Raw genomic sequence first — 21,630 nt, 5'->3', positions numbered from 1 at the left:
AAACATAACAAGAAGACAACCTATAGAATAGGAGAAAATATTTGCAAATGAAGGGACTGACAAGGGCTTAATTTCCAGAATATATAAACACCTCATATAACTTAATAACAAAACATAAAAAACATAACCCAATCAAAAAATGGGCAGAAGATCTAAACAAACACTTCTACAATGAAGACGTACAAATGGCCAACAGGCACATGAAAAACACCAGTCAGAATGGCCATCATTAACAAGTTCACAAACAATAAATGCTGGAGAGGGTGTGGAGAAAAGGGAATCCTCCTACCCTACAGGTGAGAATGCAGCTCGGTGCATCCATTATGGAAAACAGCATGCAGATTCTTTTAAAAACTAAAAACAGACTTACAATATGATCCGGCAATCTCACTCCTGGGCATACATCTGGAGGAAACTAATTTGACAAGATACATGCACCCCAATGTTCACAGCAGCACTATTTACAATAGCCAAGACATGGAAGCAACCTAAATGTCCATCGACAGATGAGTAGATAAAGAAGTTGTGTGTGTGTGTGTGTGTGTGTGTGTGTGTGTGTGTGTGTGTGTAAAATGGAATACTATTCTGTGGTGTAAAAGAATAAAACAATGCCATTTGCAGCATGGATGGACCTAGATACTACCATAACAAGTGAAGCAAGACAGAGAAAGACAAATAACATATGGTATCATTTATATGTGGAATCTAAGAAAATGACACAAATGAACTTATTCACAAAACAGAAACAGACTCACAGACATAGCAAACCAACTTATAGTTACCAGGAGGGAAAGAGGGTGGGGAGGGATAAACTGGGATTCAGGATCTGAAGATATGATTATATACAAAATAGATCAACAACAAGGTCCTACTGTATAGCACAGGGAACTATATTCAATATTGCGTAATAGCCTATAATGAAAAAGAATATGAAAAGGAATATATATGTATAACTGAATCACGATGTTGTGCAGCAGAAATGAACAACACTCTAAACTGACTATACTTCAATTAAAAAAAAAAAGGTGTGTATGCAGTAATGACCAAAAAGGAAATCTATTAAATTAGAAAAGAGACACTCATCAAGTTGTTCTTAGGCCAGTAATACCATAAGGAGGAAAGTCTTACATAAATAAAATCAACAGTAATTAGAAGCAGAGGAGCAGGTGGCCCAGCTAGTTCCACCTCAGGAGGAAGTCCTGGGGGAAAGTTGGTAAGGACATAAGACCACTAGAGGAAGAACTTAGGTCAGATACAAAAGGGCCAAACTGGGCCTGCGTGCTGGAGAACTGTGGAAACTCAGACCACTTACGTCACCTGCTGTGCCAAGATCGTTTTCACTAAAAACGTATTTATGACTATGAACATCGTTTCCCTTGTTCATTGTTACCATCACTGTAAGAAGGCTGGAAACAGGCTGGGTGGGCTTTGAGAAAGAGGGCAAGGTGAGGACGGAGGGAGGATGGGAAAGGGGGAAAATGGAGGGAGAGTACACAGCCCTCCCTACGGTCGTCCCTTGGTAACCCAGGGGGCTTGGTTCCAGGACCACCTCTCCCCCACTCCCTGAAGATACTATGGATGCTCAAGTCCCTCAAATAAAATGGCACAGCACAGTCTGCCTTCCCTATTGCAGAAGTGGAACCTGCAGATACAGAAGGCTGACTATAGCAACTTGAAGACATTTATATTAGCTCCATGAAAATTTCTTCTCACTCCAAAACCTTTGAAGCAAACCAGAAATGTCAACAGACTAACATACATCACTTTTCCATCTATTTAAAATAAAACATTGAAAGAAGCTGACACTCACAAGGCCCTAGGCACTGTACCAAACAAATTTCAAATTCAGCACAGTCCCCTACCCCAGCTCAAAACGCGTTTACGGTCTCATCCACCTCCACCTGTGGTTCTCACCCAGCACAAGCACGGCCATGTTCTGCCACACCCCCGTCTTAGTTTCTTCCAGCCTTAGTGACCTCCCCACCCCATTAGCATCTTCCCCAAACTGCAGTTATTTGAAGGTAAATCTACTTCTACACAGCAAACTCAGAAGAGACAAGTAAAACAATTAAGAGTTAGTTCTAGTAAGACAGTAAATATTAAAAATAACCATCTTGCTCACAGCTGTATTCAATATAAAATACCATATACCAAATAAAATTCAATATAAAATACCTCAATGGAAAATTCAATTCAAATGCAGAGCCTACATGAGGAACAACATACTATTTAACTATTTTGTGTTTTCAAGTTTGTAAAGAAAAGGAAAAAGGAAGGAGAGGAGGGACCCAGTCCCTGGGCTCTCTACTTCTAGTGGGAAGTACATCCTCTCTGAAACGTAATGTAGAATGAACTCTCTGCAGGATGAATTGGGAACCAGTCATTTCTCTTCTAAACATAATCACAGAGTCATATGAAGGTTTCAGTTCAAGAGTGCCCCCCTAATAGCGTTTTACTTATAAAGGAAAGATAGAAACTAACCTGAAAATCCAACTTGAGGGGAGATGGATAAATGAATTATCCCATATCCATTAACTGGGATTCTCTGTCAGCATTAGATTAATTTTTAGAAGATTATTTTAGAAGATTATTTAATAATACATGTTACCTATTAAGTATAAACACAGTTTTCACAGCTATCTTTACAGTCTCACCCACCTTCACCTGTGGTTCTCACCCAGCAAATATAATCTCAAATTTCTATATATATGACTGGTAGGAAATACAGTAAAATATATCAATTTGGTAATTTATATTTTTTATACATTTCTCTCATTTCCAAATTTTAAATAAGTGTGAATTATTTTTATAAATATGAAAGAATGTGATTTTTTAAAGAACATGTCTTTAAATGTCATCTGTGATGTTCTAATGAAATAGGAACTTTCTCTCCTATGACACTGAATAGTGTTTCATTCATTTCTTACAGTACATGCTGCCTTCATGTTTTAATTATATATGAGAACAGTGATCTTCATAAGGGTAGGAACTGAGTTACCAAACTCTGTTTTTTCTGAGTACCCTCACTTAAATTGTCATTAAATATCTGTAAAGTAAGTGAGTGAAGGATGAATGGCACATGGTGAAAAAATTTATGTGGATGGGCTGCTTAATTACAATGGATAAAAAGACTGGGTAACAGTTAATTACGTAACAAAGTTTTCTGAAAAGCTTTTCAATATCCTCAAACAAAAATTATGTATTATATATAAAATACCACATTCTGATATTGATTTCTTAAATTCAAAAAAAAAAAACACCTCAATCCTGATATGGACACTTTTTTTTTTAAGTAGCACAGTAAGATCATGCTTTGGCATTTACCCCTGTTCCAAACATACTGCAATTATAAATTACAAAAGATTAAAAAAAAAACGCGATCAACATCTCAGTTGGTATAGAAGTACATGGTAGCAGGTGGGCCACTGAACCTCTGGGTCTGCAGTCTAGAGAGGCAGCCAGGAGTTCAGCAACTGAGGGTAACAAACTAAATGTATCTATGCAAAAACACCCCTCCCTCAGCAACCGGAATCTGGCTAAACATCTCATCATGCTTAAAACGGTAAATGAATGAATACATTAAAAAGTGAAACAAGGCTGGAGGGTTTGGCTCAGTGGTTGAGTCTGTGCCTAGCATGCATAAGGTTCCAGGTTCAATCCCCAGTACCTTATTAAAAATATCCACATATATACATACAAACCTAATTACTCCCCCCTTAAAAAATTGTTTTTAAATGAAACAAGAACAGGTTAGTTATAAAAAAAAAAAATTAGAAATCTTAGAAATGAAAAACAGTCTTAGAATGAAAAGTGTAAGAGACGGCATCGAGTCTGGGTAAGCATAGTAAAACAGCAATTAGAAGACTGGAAGATGGAACTGAGATATTCATGCGTAAGGCAACAAAAAACGACAGGAAGATTAAAGCACAAAAGACTCTTAAGAGGCATGAAAAATAGAGAGGCTCTAACACTTGTCTAGAAGGAAATTCCCCTGAAGAGGATGGTGAAGAAGCAATATTTGAAGAGGTAATAGCTGGTCATTTTTCAAAGTTGAGGAACGACCTGAGTCTTCAGATGGACAATGCACTCTGTCCACTGAGTGAAATCAAGACAGACCCAAATACAGATGTATCACAGTGAAACTACAAAACACAAAGAGCTCAGAGATGATCTCAAAAGAGAGAGGTCATCTACAGAGGTATCAAAAAGAAGTCAGAAAGACATTGGTATAACGTAGTCAAGAGTATTGTCGGAAAATAACTGTTAACCTAGAATTGTACACCTGACTGGTCTCATTATAGAATGTGCTCCAAATAAAGATACTTTCAGACAGATACGTACTTAGCAGTGATCCTCATTTAAGGAACCGTTAAAAGATGAGATCTCAAAATACAGATTAGAAAATAAAAACACAGGATACCCTGTTCATGTGAAATTCAAAATTGGGGGGGGTTACTTATTTATTTTTAGAGGAGGTACTGGGGATTGAAGTCAGGACCTTGTGTATGCTAAGCATGCACTTCTCTACCACTTGAGCTAGAACCTCCCCCTGTGAAATTCAAATTTAATGAACACTTTAATATATGTCCCCAATTATTTGCTGTTTATCTGAAATTCAAATGTAACTGCATTTTATCTGGCAATCCCACCATGAAAAATAACATGAACTCAGAAAGCAAGCAGAGGATACAAGAGACAATCCTGGGTGCAAAATCTGATAAAATGTCACTAAATTCATTTCACTATTAACTGTATGAAAAAAAACCCCTCAATTTCCATTAACTATATTTTGAAAATAACTCTACAATGATAATTCTTATCTAAGCACAAAACCATTTTCTTTTCTAAGTGCAGGAAGTTGTCATTAAGGGCCTTTGGACATCTCTGTGTTAAAAGAAATGGAACTCCACTAACTGTTTTCCCAGCATGAATCACAAAGCATGTTTATTGTAAATGGCTCAAGCAATTAATTATAAGAGACTTGTCTTCAAGTGATGAATCACTTCATCTCACCCTACCTGTCCGTTTTAACCCAGCACTATGCCACAGGCCATGTTCTTACCCCCAGCCAAGCAGGTTTTCTTGAGTCTCACCTGCACTGCCTAGTCCCTTCAAAGTACTCAAAGACCAGTATTTCTCCATGTGCTCACCACACTGCAGTCACCAGAAATTTTTGGATAATCATTAGGAGATCTGAAATGGAAACTACAGTTCAGGCAAGCTCTTCATAACCAAAAAGTCCCATGATAGCTTCCTTATGTGGATTATTAATCAAGATTGGTGAGTTTCATTTAATGACAGAGATATGGCCCTGGAAAAAAAATGTCCATTACCTCTTCTATGGTCCAAATAAAATTCAGTTTCAGATGCACTTTGGGGTGCTTTCTGTCAAAAGGGAGTCTGGCATTGAGAGTTGTGGTCCTGAGCATGACTGTGTCTTAGTGTATCTGCTCTATAAATTTATTTTATTAAGGCAAAACAACCAGTGTCATAAAATGATGCCAAAAGAGAGTTATGTGGACAGCTCTTTCGTATCTGCTTTAACGGGCTCATCTGGAGTCAGCTGAAATTCAGCTATTTGGGCGAGTGAACAAAGCAAATTGCATCCTGCTGATTCGGACTGATTTAATTACACTAAATCCAAAGGGCAGGACCAATGTCTTACTCATCATTCAACACATATCCTCAGTCTGCAGCTCAGCCGTCCCTGCCAATTAATGTGTGTGGATTATTCAGTATTTTTAAAGATTTCAAGATTATTTATGAAAAAGGAATATACAAACACTGGATTCTAAAAGCATAGACATCTTCTAACTATGTATTTTGGCACTGCCTACAGCACCTTGGCACATGCTAAAAATATAGAAAACAGTAGGTTGATTTTATACCTATCAACTAATGAAAGAAGTAAATTTTTTTAACCATATCAAAAGAGATAATGCCTCTTTTTAAAAGCCACTTTTTAAACTGAAGTATAGTCGATTTACAATGTTGGGTTAATTTTTGATACTTTCTTTTAATAAAAGATTTCACTAAATAGATTGGTCCCGAAGTATTTTCACGACCAAATTATAGTGTTAAAACTTAGATTTACACCTAATTTCATTTTTTTTTTTCAGATTTACACCTAATTTTAAAGAACTCATTCATGCCATGGCAATGTTATGAGCAAGTGAGAGTACTCAAAATGCAGGGAAGCCGTGTGAAAGTAGGAGTTCCTGTTATCATTTCCACGCGGTATTACTTCATTTAATTCCAGTTCTACATCAAACCTTTAGCATAATAATCAAATGACAAATACTGCTCTACTCCACCAGGAAATTTAATTGTATTGTTTGTTATGATAAATGAAGCAAATTACAACAATCCCATAATGTTGAGCATAGTGAGGGCAGGTTTTAGAGCTCCATGTGTGTATATGTAATAAATCATTCCTTTGAAGAGATAATTGCAGCACCACTAGAGAGGAGGGGAGGAAAAAAACCCCAACTTGGAGGGCACTTATGTGAAAGCTCCTCAAATTAACTTGTGCACAGTTGGTTCTTTGTTACTGAGTACCCATCATGGAAAGTTGTTTCAGGACATTAATTCACTTAGTTGAAGGAAATAACGTAATTCTAGTTATTAATCACTTTAATTTTAAATGTGCTTTGTAAACTGAGAAGACATTAAACTCTAAGAACAATGTGGAACGCACAAGTAATTAGATGGTTAATGGGCTCCTTTTGAAAAACTTCAGCATAACATCAGAACGCTTCAAGGCTCTAGGAAAAACCAAGATTACGTGTAATGTGAGAAAGTTCTATCCAATTTTAGGGGCCAGTAATATGACAAAGGGAGTGAAATTAGGCCCTTCTCTCAAAAGCAATTTTAACAGATTATGATGAATGAAATCAGATTATTTTATGAGTCAGTATTTTCTGTAGTGTAATTTAGCAGTGCCTTCTTGAGGCACCAAGAAATGGAATTTTCTGTGATACTTCACTCCAGAATCCATGCCAAAAAGTACACTGTTTTGCAAATATCCTCCTGAGACAAACCTAAGCCAGGGTTTAGAGATACTGAGCATCAGTGCAACTGACTGAGGCGGAACCATTTGTATGCTCAGTATGAACAAAACTTGCCAAGGGTCACTCCATTCCAGCCGTATCAGGAGAAGGAAAATGCAAAAAACCTCGAAGAATTATTTAAAGGATTATTTAAAGAATTCTCCATTTTATTTTGCTAAATGAAATAGCAAATGATTACTTGCAATTTTTCACTTCCACGGTGGTATTTTTATGAATACAGACTGTTAAAACCTTGAACCAGCCAGAAGAAGGAATATATTAGATAATCATCCTTTCTTATTAAATAAAACCAAATTAATTGCTTTCACTTCTACTAGTTCTCACAACAGATGGCATATCTTCTGTTCTCATGAGCTAGTATCTACATTAGTAATACTTCACAGACATACACAAAATTGGTAAAGGAAGCCATGCTGCACACAGAGACAGAGGAGGTGTAGGACTTCAATCCTGCCCGGCCCTCTTAATTATCTGTGTGACTTTAGCAAAGTTACTTACTTTCTCAGTTTGTAATGGCAATTAAAAACGTCCAAATCCCACCCTACCCCCAAAATATGTATATGCATCATCATTTGACATTCAGAGAAATTAGGAGCACCTGACATTCTGGAGTGTATCTAACATTAGCCATGCAGGATTAGAATGGTAAAGGGTAAGGGTCCGCCTCTCTCCATAGCTTAATGGAGCAAGCAGATATGCCTGATCACAGGGACACTTCAGGAAACTACATGTCTGGGATCTAAAACTTGTGCGACAGACCACACACACAGTGATTTCTCTCTTCTCATGCACAACCTCTATCCCAGATGACAGAGAAACAATGGCAGCAGAGAACAGGAAAGTCCCTACAGAGTCATATAACAGGATGTACAGCACAGGACAGAAGTTCTAGAAGTTTCCTGGAGCATCCCTATTCAGGATCTGCTGGATCACCTCTAAGTGCTGAAGGCTCAGTACTTCCTCAGGTGTTTCACTAGCGTCAGGCAAGTGTATTCCACAGAAAAGCTTTGCTGGTAGTTGTTGTAAATATGCCTCCTTATAACTCCATCCTACTGACTTTGGCTTTTGAAGCAACTCATAAAAGTCTTGTTTCGTCGCACAGTTGATCAAACATTTATTTAAAGACATGTTTATGAGGCAGCTATTATTTCTCTTTGGTCTGCACTTCTCCAAGCTAAACATCCTCCTGTTTCCAGGCCCTTCCCAGGCCTGCTGATCTTATCAGCCAAAAGACAATGAACACCAAGTACTCAAACACCAAAAACCCAAACCCCAAATTCAGCCTGACTGGCACAGTACAAGGTCATTACAGCCCATGCCCCGCTCATTCTGTTTCTACTAATGCATCCTAACAATGAGTTCGGGCTTTTCATATAGATTTTTACCCAAAATTGGTGAAACAACTTGGTTCACAAGGTAGAATATATAACATTTAGCCATCCATTCATTCTTCCATCCATTTAATTCAATCTTCCATCCACATAATATGATCTTTCAATGGTATCATAAATTCTACTGATTTTTGCATAATGTTGCAAGAATTACTCCCACATACCTAGCACTATTACAGGTTTGCAGATATTTCTCAAAAAGCATCTTGGGCCCCCTCTCCTTGAGCAGTTAATTCTAACTTTGCCATCATTCTCTCATCTATGATTTGAAGGCAAAACTTTTTAAAGACACGGTATGCCCACGTGCATTTAAAAGAAGATTCCTTTTAAGTCAGCAAAAGCTCTACAAATCATACTAGTTACATGGATGCAGTACGCAAGAAACAACTTACTTGAAAAAATTCTTAGGCAATTAACATATACCTTTGACATGAGCCATTTTAATAGGGATTAATCTCTATCTGTTAATGTCACCTTAATCTACTCTATCCTATGAATACATAGCCTCAGACCACAAGTCAGAGGACATGTGCTGTGTTCTCGACATGGATTTTCATTCAATAACACTCTTGGAGGCTCTTTCTCTGCTTACTTCAATGTACACATATTTCCAAGTTACTAACACCACCACCTTCATCCTAGACATGTACAGGGAAATTAGGAGAATTAATTGGACACCTCTCAAAGTAACTGAAACAAAATTTGATACCATATATGGGTACTAAGCTAGGCATTGGCAAACGTGAGTTACAACCTCAGCTCTATTTAGCCACTGGGAAGTCATTCAACCAGTCTGGGCTTGAATGTTCTTATTTGTAAAGTAGAGATACTGAACTAGATGATCTCTGAAGATCATCTGCTGTATGTTTCAATATATTCTGATCAAGAGCACTCAGGGTATTTCACCTTTAATTACATAGGTTTACATTATTGACTAAGACATGTGTGTCTATTCTAATATCTGAATATTTCAAGGTAGCCAGCAACATTCTGATGAGGAAAAAAGGGAACTCTGCTGCCCAATCGTATGTCGGTAAAGAGGTGGTACTTCTAGGTACATGTATGTGCTCATGTGTGCACACAACCATGTGTGGATTTGAGGTGACTAGCATGGAGCCCACAGGGAGCTCCATAATGTAATCCCATCTTCCATGGATTGCATCACCAATAGAAGGGAACAGGTTTCATAAAGGTTAAATAGTGGTGAAGCAATTCAAGCAACCATACATTAAACTTCTATTTCCTAAAGGAGTGAGCAGGTGGCGGTTCACTGTGTGACCATCACATGCTGGGATAATGAGCAAAATGGGGCAAAACAACTCAGGTTTCTAAAAAGCCAAGCTGTTGAGCTCATACACCCATGAATTCAGTTAAGCTTACCTTGACAAAAGGTGTTGTTAACCCGCTTATAACCTTGTAGGCATTCCATCATTTGGCTATATCCGTGATAAGCTGTCAAGAAGAAAGAATTCTGTTACACACTCGGTTTAAGTTCCTACAACCCTAAATGGCTATATGCAATGACCAAAGCCACATAAAGCATCAGTGACCTTACTCATTTCTAAGATACCAAGCCAATGTCTATCAATTTCTTTTACATTTTCCTTGTTTTTCAGTATACTTCATATTTTGTAAGATAAAAATTCTAATTAGTTGTCAGTAACTCTTGATTATGTTAATTCAACTGAATCATAAAATTGTTCTATATTTTGCTCAAATTAGTGATTATTTATATCACAAAAAACACAATTCCCCTCCAATGATTAACTACAGGCAGTTGAATTTTCTTCTAACAGACAGGGTGACTATACATCCTGGTCTGCCTGGGACAGTCTATGGTGATAATCTGTTGTTCCAGCAAAGTTCCTTAATAACACTCCATTTCACTCCCAAAAGGGTTCCAGTTGAGACAATAAATTATATGCTCGCCTCAATTACAGGCTCACATATTCCAGTTATGAGCAATTATTCTTCCTACCATAAGGCTGGAAAGAACAGAAGGTGATGAGAGGAAGCTGGGAGATGTAAGGGCTGCTGTGATCAGCTGTACGGTTCACCACTCAGAAAACTCATCCACAATACAAATGATGCGGTCACCAATTTATCATTTAAAAAAAATTTTGTAGGATCAAAAGTCCTAGTCAAATTTTGACTTCCTAAAGTGACACCTGACAGACTTCTTGGCGTAAGTCCTGGGACCAAGTTGACCACATCTTGACTCTGCCTATCAACAGCTCTGCAACCTTGAGAAACAAGGTTTCAAATGGAATCCTGCACCGTGAGAATGCTCCGATCTACCGCACAGCTCAGGGCTGTTGTGCAGCGTCAAGGTCATTCAGGCAAAACGCCTATTGCAGTGTTTGACAAACACAAGCACTCACTAAGTGACAGACATCACTGTTTCCTGCAGTAAGGTGTTCTTTTATTAAGATAATGAGTAACAGAAGATGGACGGTAATCAAAATAGGAGGGAGGGTTAGACCACGGAAAAGACCTGAACAAGAAGTAAAAAAAGAAAGTTGCAAGTAACAAGGAAATTTTCTTTTGGAAAATACGATTATCTTGCCCCTAACACATGTTCTTTATTCTCTCTGCTCATCAACAGGGTAAGTGTTTACCAGTGGCATTCCTCTCCTCATTTACTTCCTTCTCTGCCATACTTCCCTTGTGGGAAAATGGCTAAAGTGAGGAGTCTGGGAATGGTGGGTTAAAGAAAGAGAGGGTGGTACATGGGGAGTCGCCCATGCAGCCCTTGGCCACATGAGTAGTCTTGTCCCATGTAACAAGGACACCCTGTATGTAGCAGGTGACCTACAGAGATTGTGGGATCTCTGTCTGAAGTGTTCAAAGGCAAAGAGAGATCATATCTTGTTTAAAAATTAACAGTCATCTACTCCAAGTCAGGAAGCCAGGCCAGATGATCCCTTAAAGTTCCTCCATTTAGGATTTGATGTTAATTCTTTCTAAAAACTTTTAAAGGACAAGAGACTTGTTCACACTAAGTACATTTTTAACAGATTACAGACTATTTAATGAAATCATCCGCAGATTTAAAATTAAGTTTTCACAGTAAGAACTGATCAACAATGAAAGGCCTTTCTGTATACGGCTAAACAAAAACTTCAAACATTAAATAAAAGCCACTTGAAAACGAAAGTTTGAACTACTTTGAGTAAAAAAAAAAAAAAAAAAAAAAAAAGGCAAGGAACACAAAACTCCAGCTTATAAAGCCAAGGAAAGTCTGCTTTCTTCCAAAATGAGTCTGATTTAGACAGTAGTACCAACCAAGGAAAGGAAAGTTTTTTAAATGACACAGGAAGTATGTGACCCTGAGTGTGTTTCTTGGGAGTGAGTCATGTCATAGGACGGCACAAATGCAGTAAATGTCAAGATGTTAATAGTTCACTTCATTTATAATCTACATTGCCCTTCCTGAAATAGAATTAATCTCTTCAATTTTACACATTAAATGAACCAACATATGAATATATTTTCATCAATGTTTAGTAAAAGGGATAGCAACTTTGTACTTTCACGTTTGAGTTGAAATTACCAACATAAAACATAGAGATAACAGAACCACATAAAACAGTGAATTTATCCCCAAATGATACAATTCTAGATAAAAATGACAAAAGGTCAAGAGTAAAAGTTAGAGATTAAAAAACAAAAACAAAACAAAAAACGTTAACATTTATGGTTCCCTTTACTCCTGATTTCTGTCCCTGTTTGCAACTTTGGGATTTGGAAATAAGAGGAAAGAGAAGAAGCAAATAAGCAAAAGAGACACAGAGAAGGGGAGAAATGGAAAAGAAAAATAAGAGATAAAATGGAAAAAGTATTAGAGAACATAAATGTAGCCTCAAAACCAAGTTGTAAGAATTAGACTCTTCAAGTCCTTAGACTTAGCTGTGGGAAACACATACCCTTCAGAATATTCCTAAAGACAAACTTAACCAAAAAAGGAAGGGTAGACATTTTTAAAAAGGCAATGATTTTCAACATTTTAGATACAGACTCGTTTCATGATCCGTAAGCCTCAACAGCAAGCGACAGAGCTGGGAGTCAAACTCAGGTCTACCTAACTCCAAACTCCATGCTCTTGAAATCATATCTAATGTCTCCCAGATGTCCCTTTGGTCAGGCGGCCACAATAATTTTAGGCAAGTGGATATTTCAGTGAGGAGGGACCATCACACTCAACCCACTGGGGGGAAATCCACATTGCCAATCACTATTGAATATTGTACAAAGTCCACTGGGGACACTGTCTCAGTACTGAATGTCCTTATTTATGTGGCTTTTTCCCCCTAAATGAAGAATTCATTAATTATCAGAAACTTTAGTAGGTATTTCCAAAAGCTGTTTCTCCACAAGAAGACAGGAGCAATTATTAACAAAATAAGTGAAATTAACTTTAGACAATGAAAGATTTAGAGAACATGTAAGTTTGTGAGACAAGGAAGCCCAAACCAGAGACACTTATTTAACACAAATTATGATGATGGAAGAATAGTATATGAGACAGACTTATGGAGCGGTGATTCCAAGATGGCAGATTCTAGGTTGAACAGTATTTTTTAAAAGGCAGTTGAGACTATCAATCAAATCAATAGAAGTTTAAAGAAGGGTAAAATAAAAAATATCCAACTTAAAGCAAATGAGAAATTCCTTGCAGCACAAACTATAAAAAACAGCTATATAAATCTTCAATTAAATAAAGCAAAAGGTGATAGAAAAAACTATCACTTGCTTTCTTAGGAAAAATGTGATGTATAAGAGGGAAAAAAGTCAACATAAAACAAATTACTTCTGTATTTCAAAAAAATATTAGGAATCAGTTATCCAGCGTTCACACTATATTCAGAAATTTGGGGGAAAGTCATAGAAAGATGTAAATCTAGGTTTCTTCACATCAACAGGTTCTCAAAAACAGATTTTATAGACTAATCAATGCATATGGGTGTCGACAGAGTTTCATGTCATGAAAAGTGGGATAATTGAACAGTAGCGAGTAAGAAGAAAAGGGGAAAGCACTGTCCTGGTGATTAAAAATTTCTCTTTCACACATCAGCAATCATTCATTTCTCCATTTTAGCTTTTCTTTCAGTGAAGTCTAAAAACCTACAAGAGAAGTGGTGGACATTAATAAAAACTTAATTTAAGCAATGTAACATAAGAAATAATGGCACTGACTTGTTCCAGGGTTTGAAGCATTTAATTATCACTTTAGAAGAGATCTTATTTTTATTTCCCCTGAGGAAATACAGCCTATTTTAGCACACTGCTTCTGAAAAGACTTTTTCAAAAATAAGTCATCCAACTGGACAAGGCAACTGATAGCTATGTCTATTAAAAAATAGAATCAATATGAAAGCTTTCTCAGACTTGCAAGGTTTCTGGAAATGCAAATTATCACACTACATTCTACAATTCTGAGTGATTTCTTTGAAAGTCTAATGTTGTTTCACCATTAAAAGTCACCATAAGGAAACAGATGCGCAACAGTAACCTGCAAAGGAATGATGGAACAACACTTACTCGGCTTCTTGGGGCATTTCTGGCATTTGTGGAAGCCCCAGGAGGTGCCCACGGTTCCACAGCAGTCCTCTTGCTTTGAAAGGCCAGGGAGCGCCTTGCCACACTGCAATGATGAGGTGTGAAATACGAAGGTTAATTGAATGCAGGATGCCCAGCTCCAGAGCACTGCTGTGCTTCACCGTCACATTATAAAAGAGTTCCCTTGTTATGGACACAGAGCTGGGACAGGGGTGTGGGGTGGCTCTGAAACCTTGGAACAAAACACCAGGACACAATCAATAGGACACTAAAATGAACAAGCATATTTCCAAGAGCTCCTGGGCATTGTGAGCATTTTCAGAAAACCTGTCACTGTTCAGAGCACTGCATAAAACTGAACTTTTCAAAGCCATTTTTTTTCCTTATTAAGAACCTCAAAACTTAAGAGAGAAGTTAAACTCTGAGTTTCAGCTGTCTGTTGAACTCTCTGCTGTGGACCCTCAGGGAACAGAGCTGTAAGGGAGAGGTGAGGACAGAGACCTTGAGAACGTGGCACAGATCCCATCTACAAGAGGTCCCTGTCCTCCTGCCACACCAAGACCTGGGCCAGACACCAGCAGGGCCGAGCCAGGTCAGCTCTGCGAGACGAAGGCTCCAGGCATCCAAGCAGCCTGACCCAGGGAAGGCAGCCCAGCTCGGAAGGTGATGGCAGGTTTAAGTCAGGCCAGCAGGCAGAAGGGCCAGGCTTCAAGGCCACCTGAGCAACATGAGTTGACCAATGGAAAGATCCATCTCGACTCCTTGTCACTCAAGGTCAGACGAGGCTGGGAGGCAGGGGTCTCAAGTGAGAGCAGCTCCGTGAGGCTGGGAAGGCTCTAGGAAAACATACTGCTCTGGGTACCAATTCTGAGGGGGTTGTGCAGGGACGGCCACTTGGCTCTTCATCCCTTCTGTGCAGGCTAAGCCCACGTCCCACATCTAAGGGGGTCCCTCTGCCTCAGTCTCTACAAGATTCTCAAACGGTTTCCAGAGCCATCTTTCCAAAGACAAATCTGATCACAGTACCCTACTGACTGAAAAGTTTCAGTCACCCTCTGCCATCTGAAGACTGCCAACTCCCCAGCATGACATGTAAGGCCCTGCCTGTTCTCACCTTAGACCAGCTTTCTTCCCCGTCCCCTCGGCCTCTGCATCCATCCTTCAGGCACATCAAAGGACTCCTTATTTTCTGTACCCCAACCGTCTTTCCAAAAAGCGGTTTCTCCTCTCTGGAATGTCCTTCCTTCTTCCTTTGCCTGGAGAAACTTTCTTTATCCCGTAAGCCGCAGCCCTGGAGAACCCTCACTGGAAAGCCTCCTGTCGCCTCAATTTCAGCCCCTTCCTCCAACCAGCCTCCCTCCTCCAGGGCACTCTCTACACAGTTCCGCTGCCTCTGCTATGCGTTCTAATTAAATCCAGATGTATCTTATTCATCTGTATAACCCAATACACAGGACACATGGCAAATAAATGCTCAATAAGTCTTGAGGGAAGGAAGGCACACACAAGCGGAGGAACTAAGGAACAAACTAACTAGCTGCAGTCCATCCAAGGATGCAGCGGTTCTGTGAAAAACCATGGAAATGAGCACACTCGCCCAGGCTAGTGAGCAGAACACAGCGACAGACAGCCGGGGCAGGTGGTGACTCCTGGAAGGGCAGTGGAAAGTAGACGCCAGTCACCAGGCAGGCCTCCAGGGACAGCCCTGCTTTCCCGCTGGGTCCGCCCACGCAGGATTCCGAATGAGGCTCTATGTGACTCCATGTCCGAATTGTAAAACAAAACCAGAGAAGGCCCAGCACAGTTAATGAAGTTTTAGTTACATCTAGCTTTGAAGTCCTTGGGTTTTTGTGGTTTTTTATGATTTCGACAGGATGTCATACGCTCTCCCAAAATCATCTATGATGAGCAGGGGGAGAGGAGAGGGAGAAGGGGGAGGGAGAGGGAACTCATGTATGAAATAGAGAACCTGAGGCAAGAAAAGCACATGCTGGCTGGGTTCAGGACGTTCCCAGACTCCTCCAGCTTAGTCACAGAAGGCTGAAATCTGAAATAGGAAGCATGGAAGAAGGAACACCGCTCCAGGCATCAGACTGGAAACAAAATAATTATGTTAAGAACGCAGTAGTCTCCACCGTTGCCATCTGCTGCCAGAGCGTGCTTCCAGTGTGTTCCCAGGTTTAGCATCAGATTTATGTCAGATACCAGCGCGTTTCCAGGTTTAGCAGTCAGGTTTACATAAGACACCAGTGCACATCCCATGTAGACCAGTCTCCTCCCATACTCTCTAGGTTCTTCTATAATCAAGCAAAACTCTCAACACGTGCCATTTTTATATGCTCCAAATTTTAGTAGCAGTTAAAATCCAATTTTCACCTCAGATTCCTAGAATGTTTTATTTAGGAGGGCAAAAATAAATCATTTCTCACGACCAGGCCTCAGAAAAGGTACAAGGTTTTCATTACAGGATTCAGGCCGCTTTATCCTATGGCTTTGTTTTCGCAGGTCCACAGCCAAGAGCAGCACAAGCCATCCAAATCGATTAAATAAATGGCAGTGTAGGTGGTACCATGACACTGTGTGTTCTCAAAACCAGGTCTGCACAGTATGAGAAAAGACTGCACGGGATGAAGTCAGGCTTCTAACAAGGCATGAGGTTTCATGTTTGTCCCTTTAGTTATTTAACTATGCAGACTTCAATGTGTAGCCAGGAACTCCAACTCAGACATCTTTGTTGCCATACCCAGGGCTCTCACATAATAGACCATTCAACACCACTAGGTCTTTTCTGTCTAAGCCTGTCTTTCATTTCAAAGCATATCTTACAAGAAATCCAGGAGAAATGTGTTAAATTTATAACCCAATATTTAGCTATTTCAGGTCAGAGAGAAATATCTATCCTGTCCATCGAGCAACATGATACAGTTCCTCAAAGCGCACACAACCTGGTGCTGCAGGCGAGGGGACACTATGACCCCACCTGCTGGTGCTAGGATTCCAGCAGATGCATGGCCCACCTAGGGCAGTCCAAACGGAACAATGAAGGTTCTGGTAATCAGGTCCTGTGAATGTCAAGTGAAGAAAGCAGAGACAGTAAGATGACGTGCAGCCATGATGGCGGAGTGCAGGTGTGTTAAACAAACTCATTGCCTGAAGTTAGTTGCATGACTAAAGGCTGCAAATCCAGGAAGAGAGGCTCCAACTCATTAAGCAGGAGACTTTCAACAGTTAAGACTCCTCAACAATGCAAGAGGCTGACATCTTCGTTGGGAATGAAGGCTGGAGGACCATCTCTCATCAAGTCCAGGATATGAAGCAGGTAAATCGTATGGTTTCTGCCACATCTGGGGTGCTATACACTGACAGGCTGCAGTACTTGATTTAGGAAATGCAAATTACTACACACTAGAGGCAATCTCAAGTACTTCTGTTGCTCTCAAGTCTGTAACAGAACTGTGTCTGGGCAGATGCACTCCTACCCATCTCCTATGTCTTACCTCCTCCCTTCTATCAGCATCTCCAGAGATGCTTACCCCAGCCTGAGCCTCTTCCTAAAGGACTTCTGCAAACTAAATTAAGAAAAAAGAAAATCAAATAGAGCTACTCGCAGCCCCAATCATCATGATCCTTAGAAGACTGGGTGCATGGAAATAACTCACTGACAGTTCCCATCTTTATTAGCACTATACATCAGAAGGTAAGACTACTTAAAAATCATCACAATTACTCCATGAATGTCAATGGTTTGACTTTCACAACACACAATTATTCCAAGCCATGGTATGAAAATCTTTAATTGTTCACCATTGTGAAGAAATTAACAGACTGCAAGACAATGTACTATTCTAAATCTTGACTTGATTGAGAATACTTAACTGTAGACTTATCTACAATACTGACTTGCAAAAACTCACTTTTGAAATACCGTACCCCTTTGCTGATACTCAAAATAAAGCTGTGATCACAGCTGGTTTTAGAACTCCCTACAAATACAGGAGCTGAAATGTTCAGTCTTACATGTATAAAGGCTTACAATTTTTGTCAATTCAAAACTCATGGGAGTTGCTCCAGAGATGAACGGTAACTTGAAGAGGGGATAAACATGGGAGCATGGTTTCAAGTGATTCAATTTTCATGCCTTAAAATTACAGGTACCTATAAATATCTTCATCTCAAGCATGTTTGCTGCACCGGGCAGTGGATCTGTCACAAGGAAGCTCCAGCCTTGGGGAAAAGAAAGCAGCAATGGATGGGAATCATTAGACCGGGGTCTAAACCCAGGCTCTCACTGATGAGCAGGGAAATGCTTCACCCATCACTCAGCCTTACTAGATAGAAATGAGACAACGGGACAGTAATCCCAAATTCCAAGGACAGTGGTGAGATCAAATGATGCACATCCAAGCATGGCTGACCCTACTCCAGCAGCTCTGCTGTGGGGACTAGAAGACGGCGGTCTTTGGGGCCATGTGTTACAGCAGGACAGAGTGTCGGGTACACAGAGCATGGGCTGGTTCTGCACCGTCCTCCTCGGAGGACAACCTATCAAGTGTCCTACTGCTGGCCCGTTTGTTATGCTCTCAGGATACCTTTATTCAAAGAGTTCAGCTAGTTCACCAGTAAAAGGGCCACTTCATAAAGATGGTGACCATGTCAAGGACTTACTACTTAAGACATTTAAAAATGATAATACTGAAACACTCTTACATATTATTCTTATCACGTGTTGGTAACTCATTTTCTTTTGTTATCAGGAACCATTATAAAAAAAAGTATGAAATACTCTGAGTTTGAATAGGGAACATTTTCTCAAAGAGATTAAGGCACTGGAATGAAATAAATAAATAAAACTTAAAATGTTACAATGATGCAGATTTTTTTAAATGCTCCTGGAGATTGCACTGAAGTGAAACTTGAAAGAGAGAGGCTGATTCACTGCAACTCCTTCTTATAAGAGTGTACAGGGCTGTGTTTAGGAAACAGCTGAACAAGGCAGTGACTCAATGGCTGGACTAGGGAGAGAGATTCCCAAGGCATGGAGAAGTTTTTGCTAAGCCCAAGACCTAACACCCACTGGAAGGGACCCCAGGGTGGGGCTGGAGGAAGGACAGAGGAAGGCAGGCCAAATACAAAGGAACAGAGAGCAGGTAGGGAAGGAGAGCAAGGTGGAGCTACACCATGGACAATTCTCCCACTTTGGGATTCGATTTGTAGTCAGGTATCAAAATTAATCAGGAGTCAGGGAAACGGAAGTGTCCGTTTCCTCTCCCAAAGCAAAAACGTTTTGGATTGCTTTGGATGAAATATCTAGCATCTTCACAGTTATGTAGCAAACGTGGAAATAGTGACCAAAAAGAGAAGAGGAGGAAAAGATTACACCTTTTTATAAAAGTGTCTTATTCTACATCTGATACTTTCCCTCAAAAGAGAGAGAGAATTATCAGGATAGAATACATCATTCATAGGGAAAAAAGGGAAGAAATTATATTTAAGGTCAACATGATCAGTAATCAGAGGACCAAAATATGAAACTGGACAATACAGCCCACTGGCTATACTTCTCAAACAACTAGCAGAAGGGAGATTTGAAGTCCACCACTAATGATCTGTTTCCCCAATAAATGCTGCCCCCAACAAGAGACGTCCTAACACAGAGCAAACTCCCAGGCATCTCTATGTTTGGCAGAGTCAGTGCTTTGTGAAACTGACCTTTCCACACAATCATACTCCCTGAGGGCCCAGTGAAAAGTGGTGTAACGATGACCTGCAACTGAGTAAATGATAAGAGCTCAGCTTCTGAAGTTGGACCAACACAGGTCGAAATCCTCACTTTTCCCATCACCACCTACATGACCACGGGCAAAACTCTCAACCTCTCTCTGCCTATTCCCTCTATAACATGGAACTAAAAATGTGCACTTTCACAGAGCTCTCAAGAAAACAGACAATACATGGAGACAGATTCTCCATGAGACAACCACGTGGCCAGCATACCCTCAAGCTCACAATTAACATCAGACTCCTTCCTCTGGGCCCTTCATTTAAAAACCTGGGCTTAGTTAACAAATGACCATGCAATCTAACAGTTACTGGATATACAATGTACCAGATTCAACTTACAGAGAAGAGATACTTAAAAATAAGTAACTTAGATCTAGACATTTAAAAAGAAAAAGAAGTTTCTTTTGTATAGCACAGGGAATCATGTTCAATATCCTGTAATATCTTTAATGGAAAAAAAATTTAAATGAATGTATGTATGTATATGCATGACTGGGACATTGTGCTGTACACCAGAGATTGACACATTATAATTGACTGTACTTCAATAAAAAAAATTAATAATAATAAAATAAAAAACAAAAAGATACTCTTACAATTTTGCTAAAAATGTTCAAGTTTTCAAAAAAGTGCTCTGACTAGTTAAAAAAGAAGATCAAGGAGTAAATGCCATGCAGAGTTTGTGATTAATTGGATTTCATTTTAATTCTACTCAATAAGGACAACATGGTATCAGTGAATTACTATAAACCAATTATTATCAATCAATTACTATCCATGTTCAAGTAGCAGGCAGATTCCACTTTCGAGACATCAAAATCCTTCTTGTCACGTGCCATGTCTTGGTACCAGAGGACCAAGACCAGGAAGTCAAAACAATGAAGCCTGCTCTGCATCCATTCCCAAGCATCCATGGCCCAATCACAAAACACTGAGGAACACGGAACTCCCCAAGACGGGTCCCAGAGAACACACCTTTTCTCTCATGTTCAGCGAGTATTATGGACTGAATGTTGGTGTGTCCCTCCATGCAAATTGACGTGTGGAAGCTCTGATCTCTAATGGGATGATATTAGGAGGCAAGGTCTTTGGGAGGTCATGAGGGGGGGGCCCACGTGATAGGATTAGTGTCCTTACAAGGAGAAGACGACACACTAGAGCACTTTCTGCCTCTGCCATATGAAGGCAGTGAGAAGGTGGCCATCTGCAAACCAGGAAGAGAGCCCTCCCAGGGACTGACTCTCTCAGCATCTTCATCTTGGACTGTCCATCTCCAGAACTGTGAGAAAATTAATACTGGTTGTTTAAGCCACCCACACATGGTATTTTGTTCTGACAGCCAAAGCTGACTTCTACAGACAGCAATGGTTTCTGGTGGGCATCTCCATGCCCAGAAGAGATGGCCTAAGAACCAGGATTGAACAGTACAAATATTGGAACAGGAACCAGAAAGCCTCAGTTGTAGTCCTTACCTACCATAAACTCAACATAAGGCATGAAGCAACTTAATTTCTCTCTGGCCTTCAGTTTCCTCACCGATACAATTCTGAGGGCAGACTAACTGCTAATATTCACTGATGTGCCAAAATTTTAAGATTTTATGAAGACTCTGGTGCAAGGCTGAGGGTAACCAGGCAGCTATGGTGGAATAGTGTCCTGTGTCAGGGCAACCCTGTGAAGGTTGCTGTTCCTTAACTGTTCAATTCCATGCGGCCCCATGTTCCCTAGTCCTGACATTACACCCTGACCTGGAGCACCATGATCAGTAAGGACCAGCATGGGGCCCCTCTTCTGGACCCTGCTTCACTGCCTCCCTTTTCCTGCTCATC

General features: G+C 39.9%; 1 protein-coding gene across 1 annotated transcript in view; it reads right to left on the bottom strand.

The window, feature by feature from the left end:
- The window catches only part of LTBP1 (latent transforming growth factor beta binding protein 1), a 369,767-nt gene that overhangs the window by 136,909 nt on the left and 211,228 nt on the right, over positions 1 to 21,630 (bottom strand). The window contains 2 exon segments of the mRNA XM_032497326.1: positions 9,842 to 9,913; positions 14,003 to 14,105. Coding sequence (XP_032353217.1) covers positions 9,842 to 9,913; positions 14,003 to 14,105 — 175 coding nt within the window.

Source organism: Camelus ferus, chromosome 15 (genome assembly GCF_009834535.1).
Source record: "Camelus ferus isolate YT-003-E chromosome 15, BCGSAC_Cfer_1.0, whole genome shotgun sequence".
Classification (NCBI taxonomy): domain Eukaryota; kingdom Metazoa; phylum Chordata; class Mammalia; order Artiodactyla; family Camelidae; genus Camelus; species Camelus ferus.
Note: the sequence above shows the minus strand (reverse complement) of the source record. Positions and strands in the feature narration are given on the sequence as shown.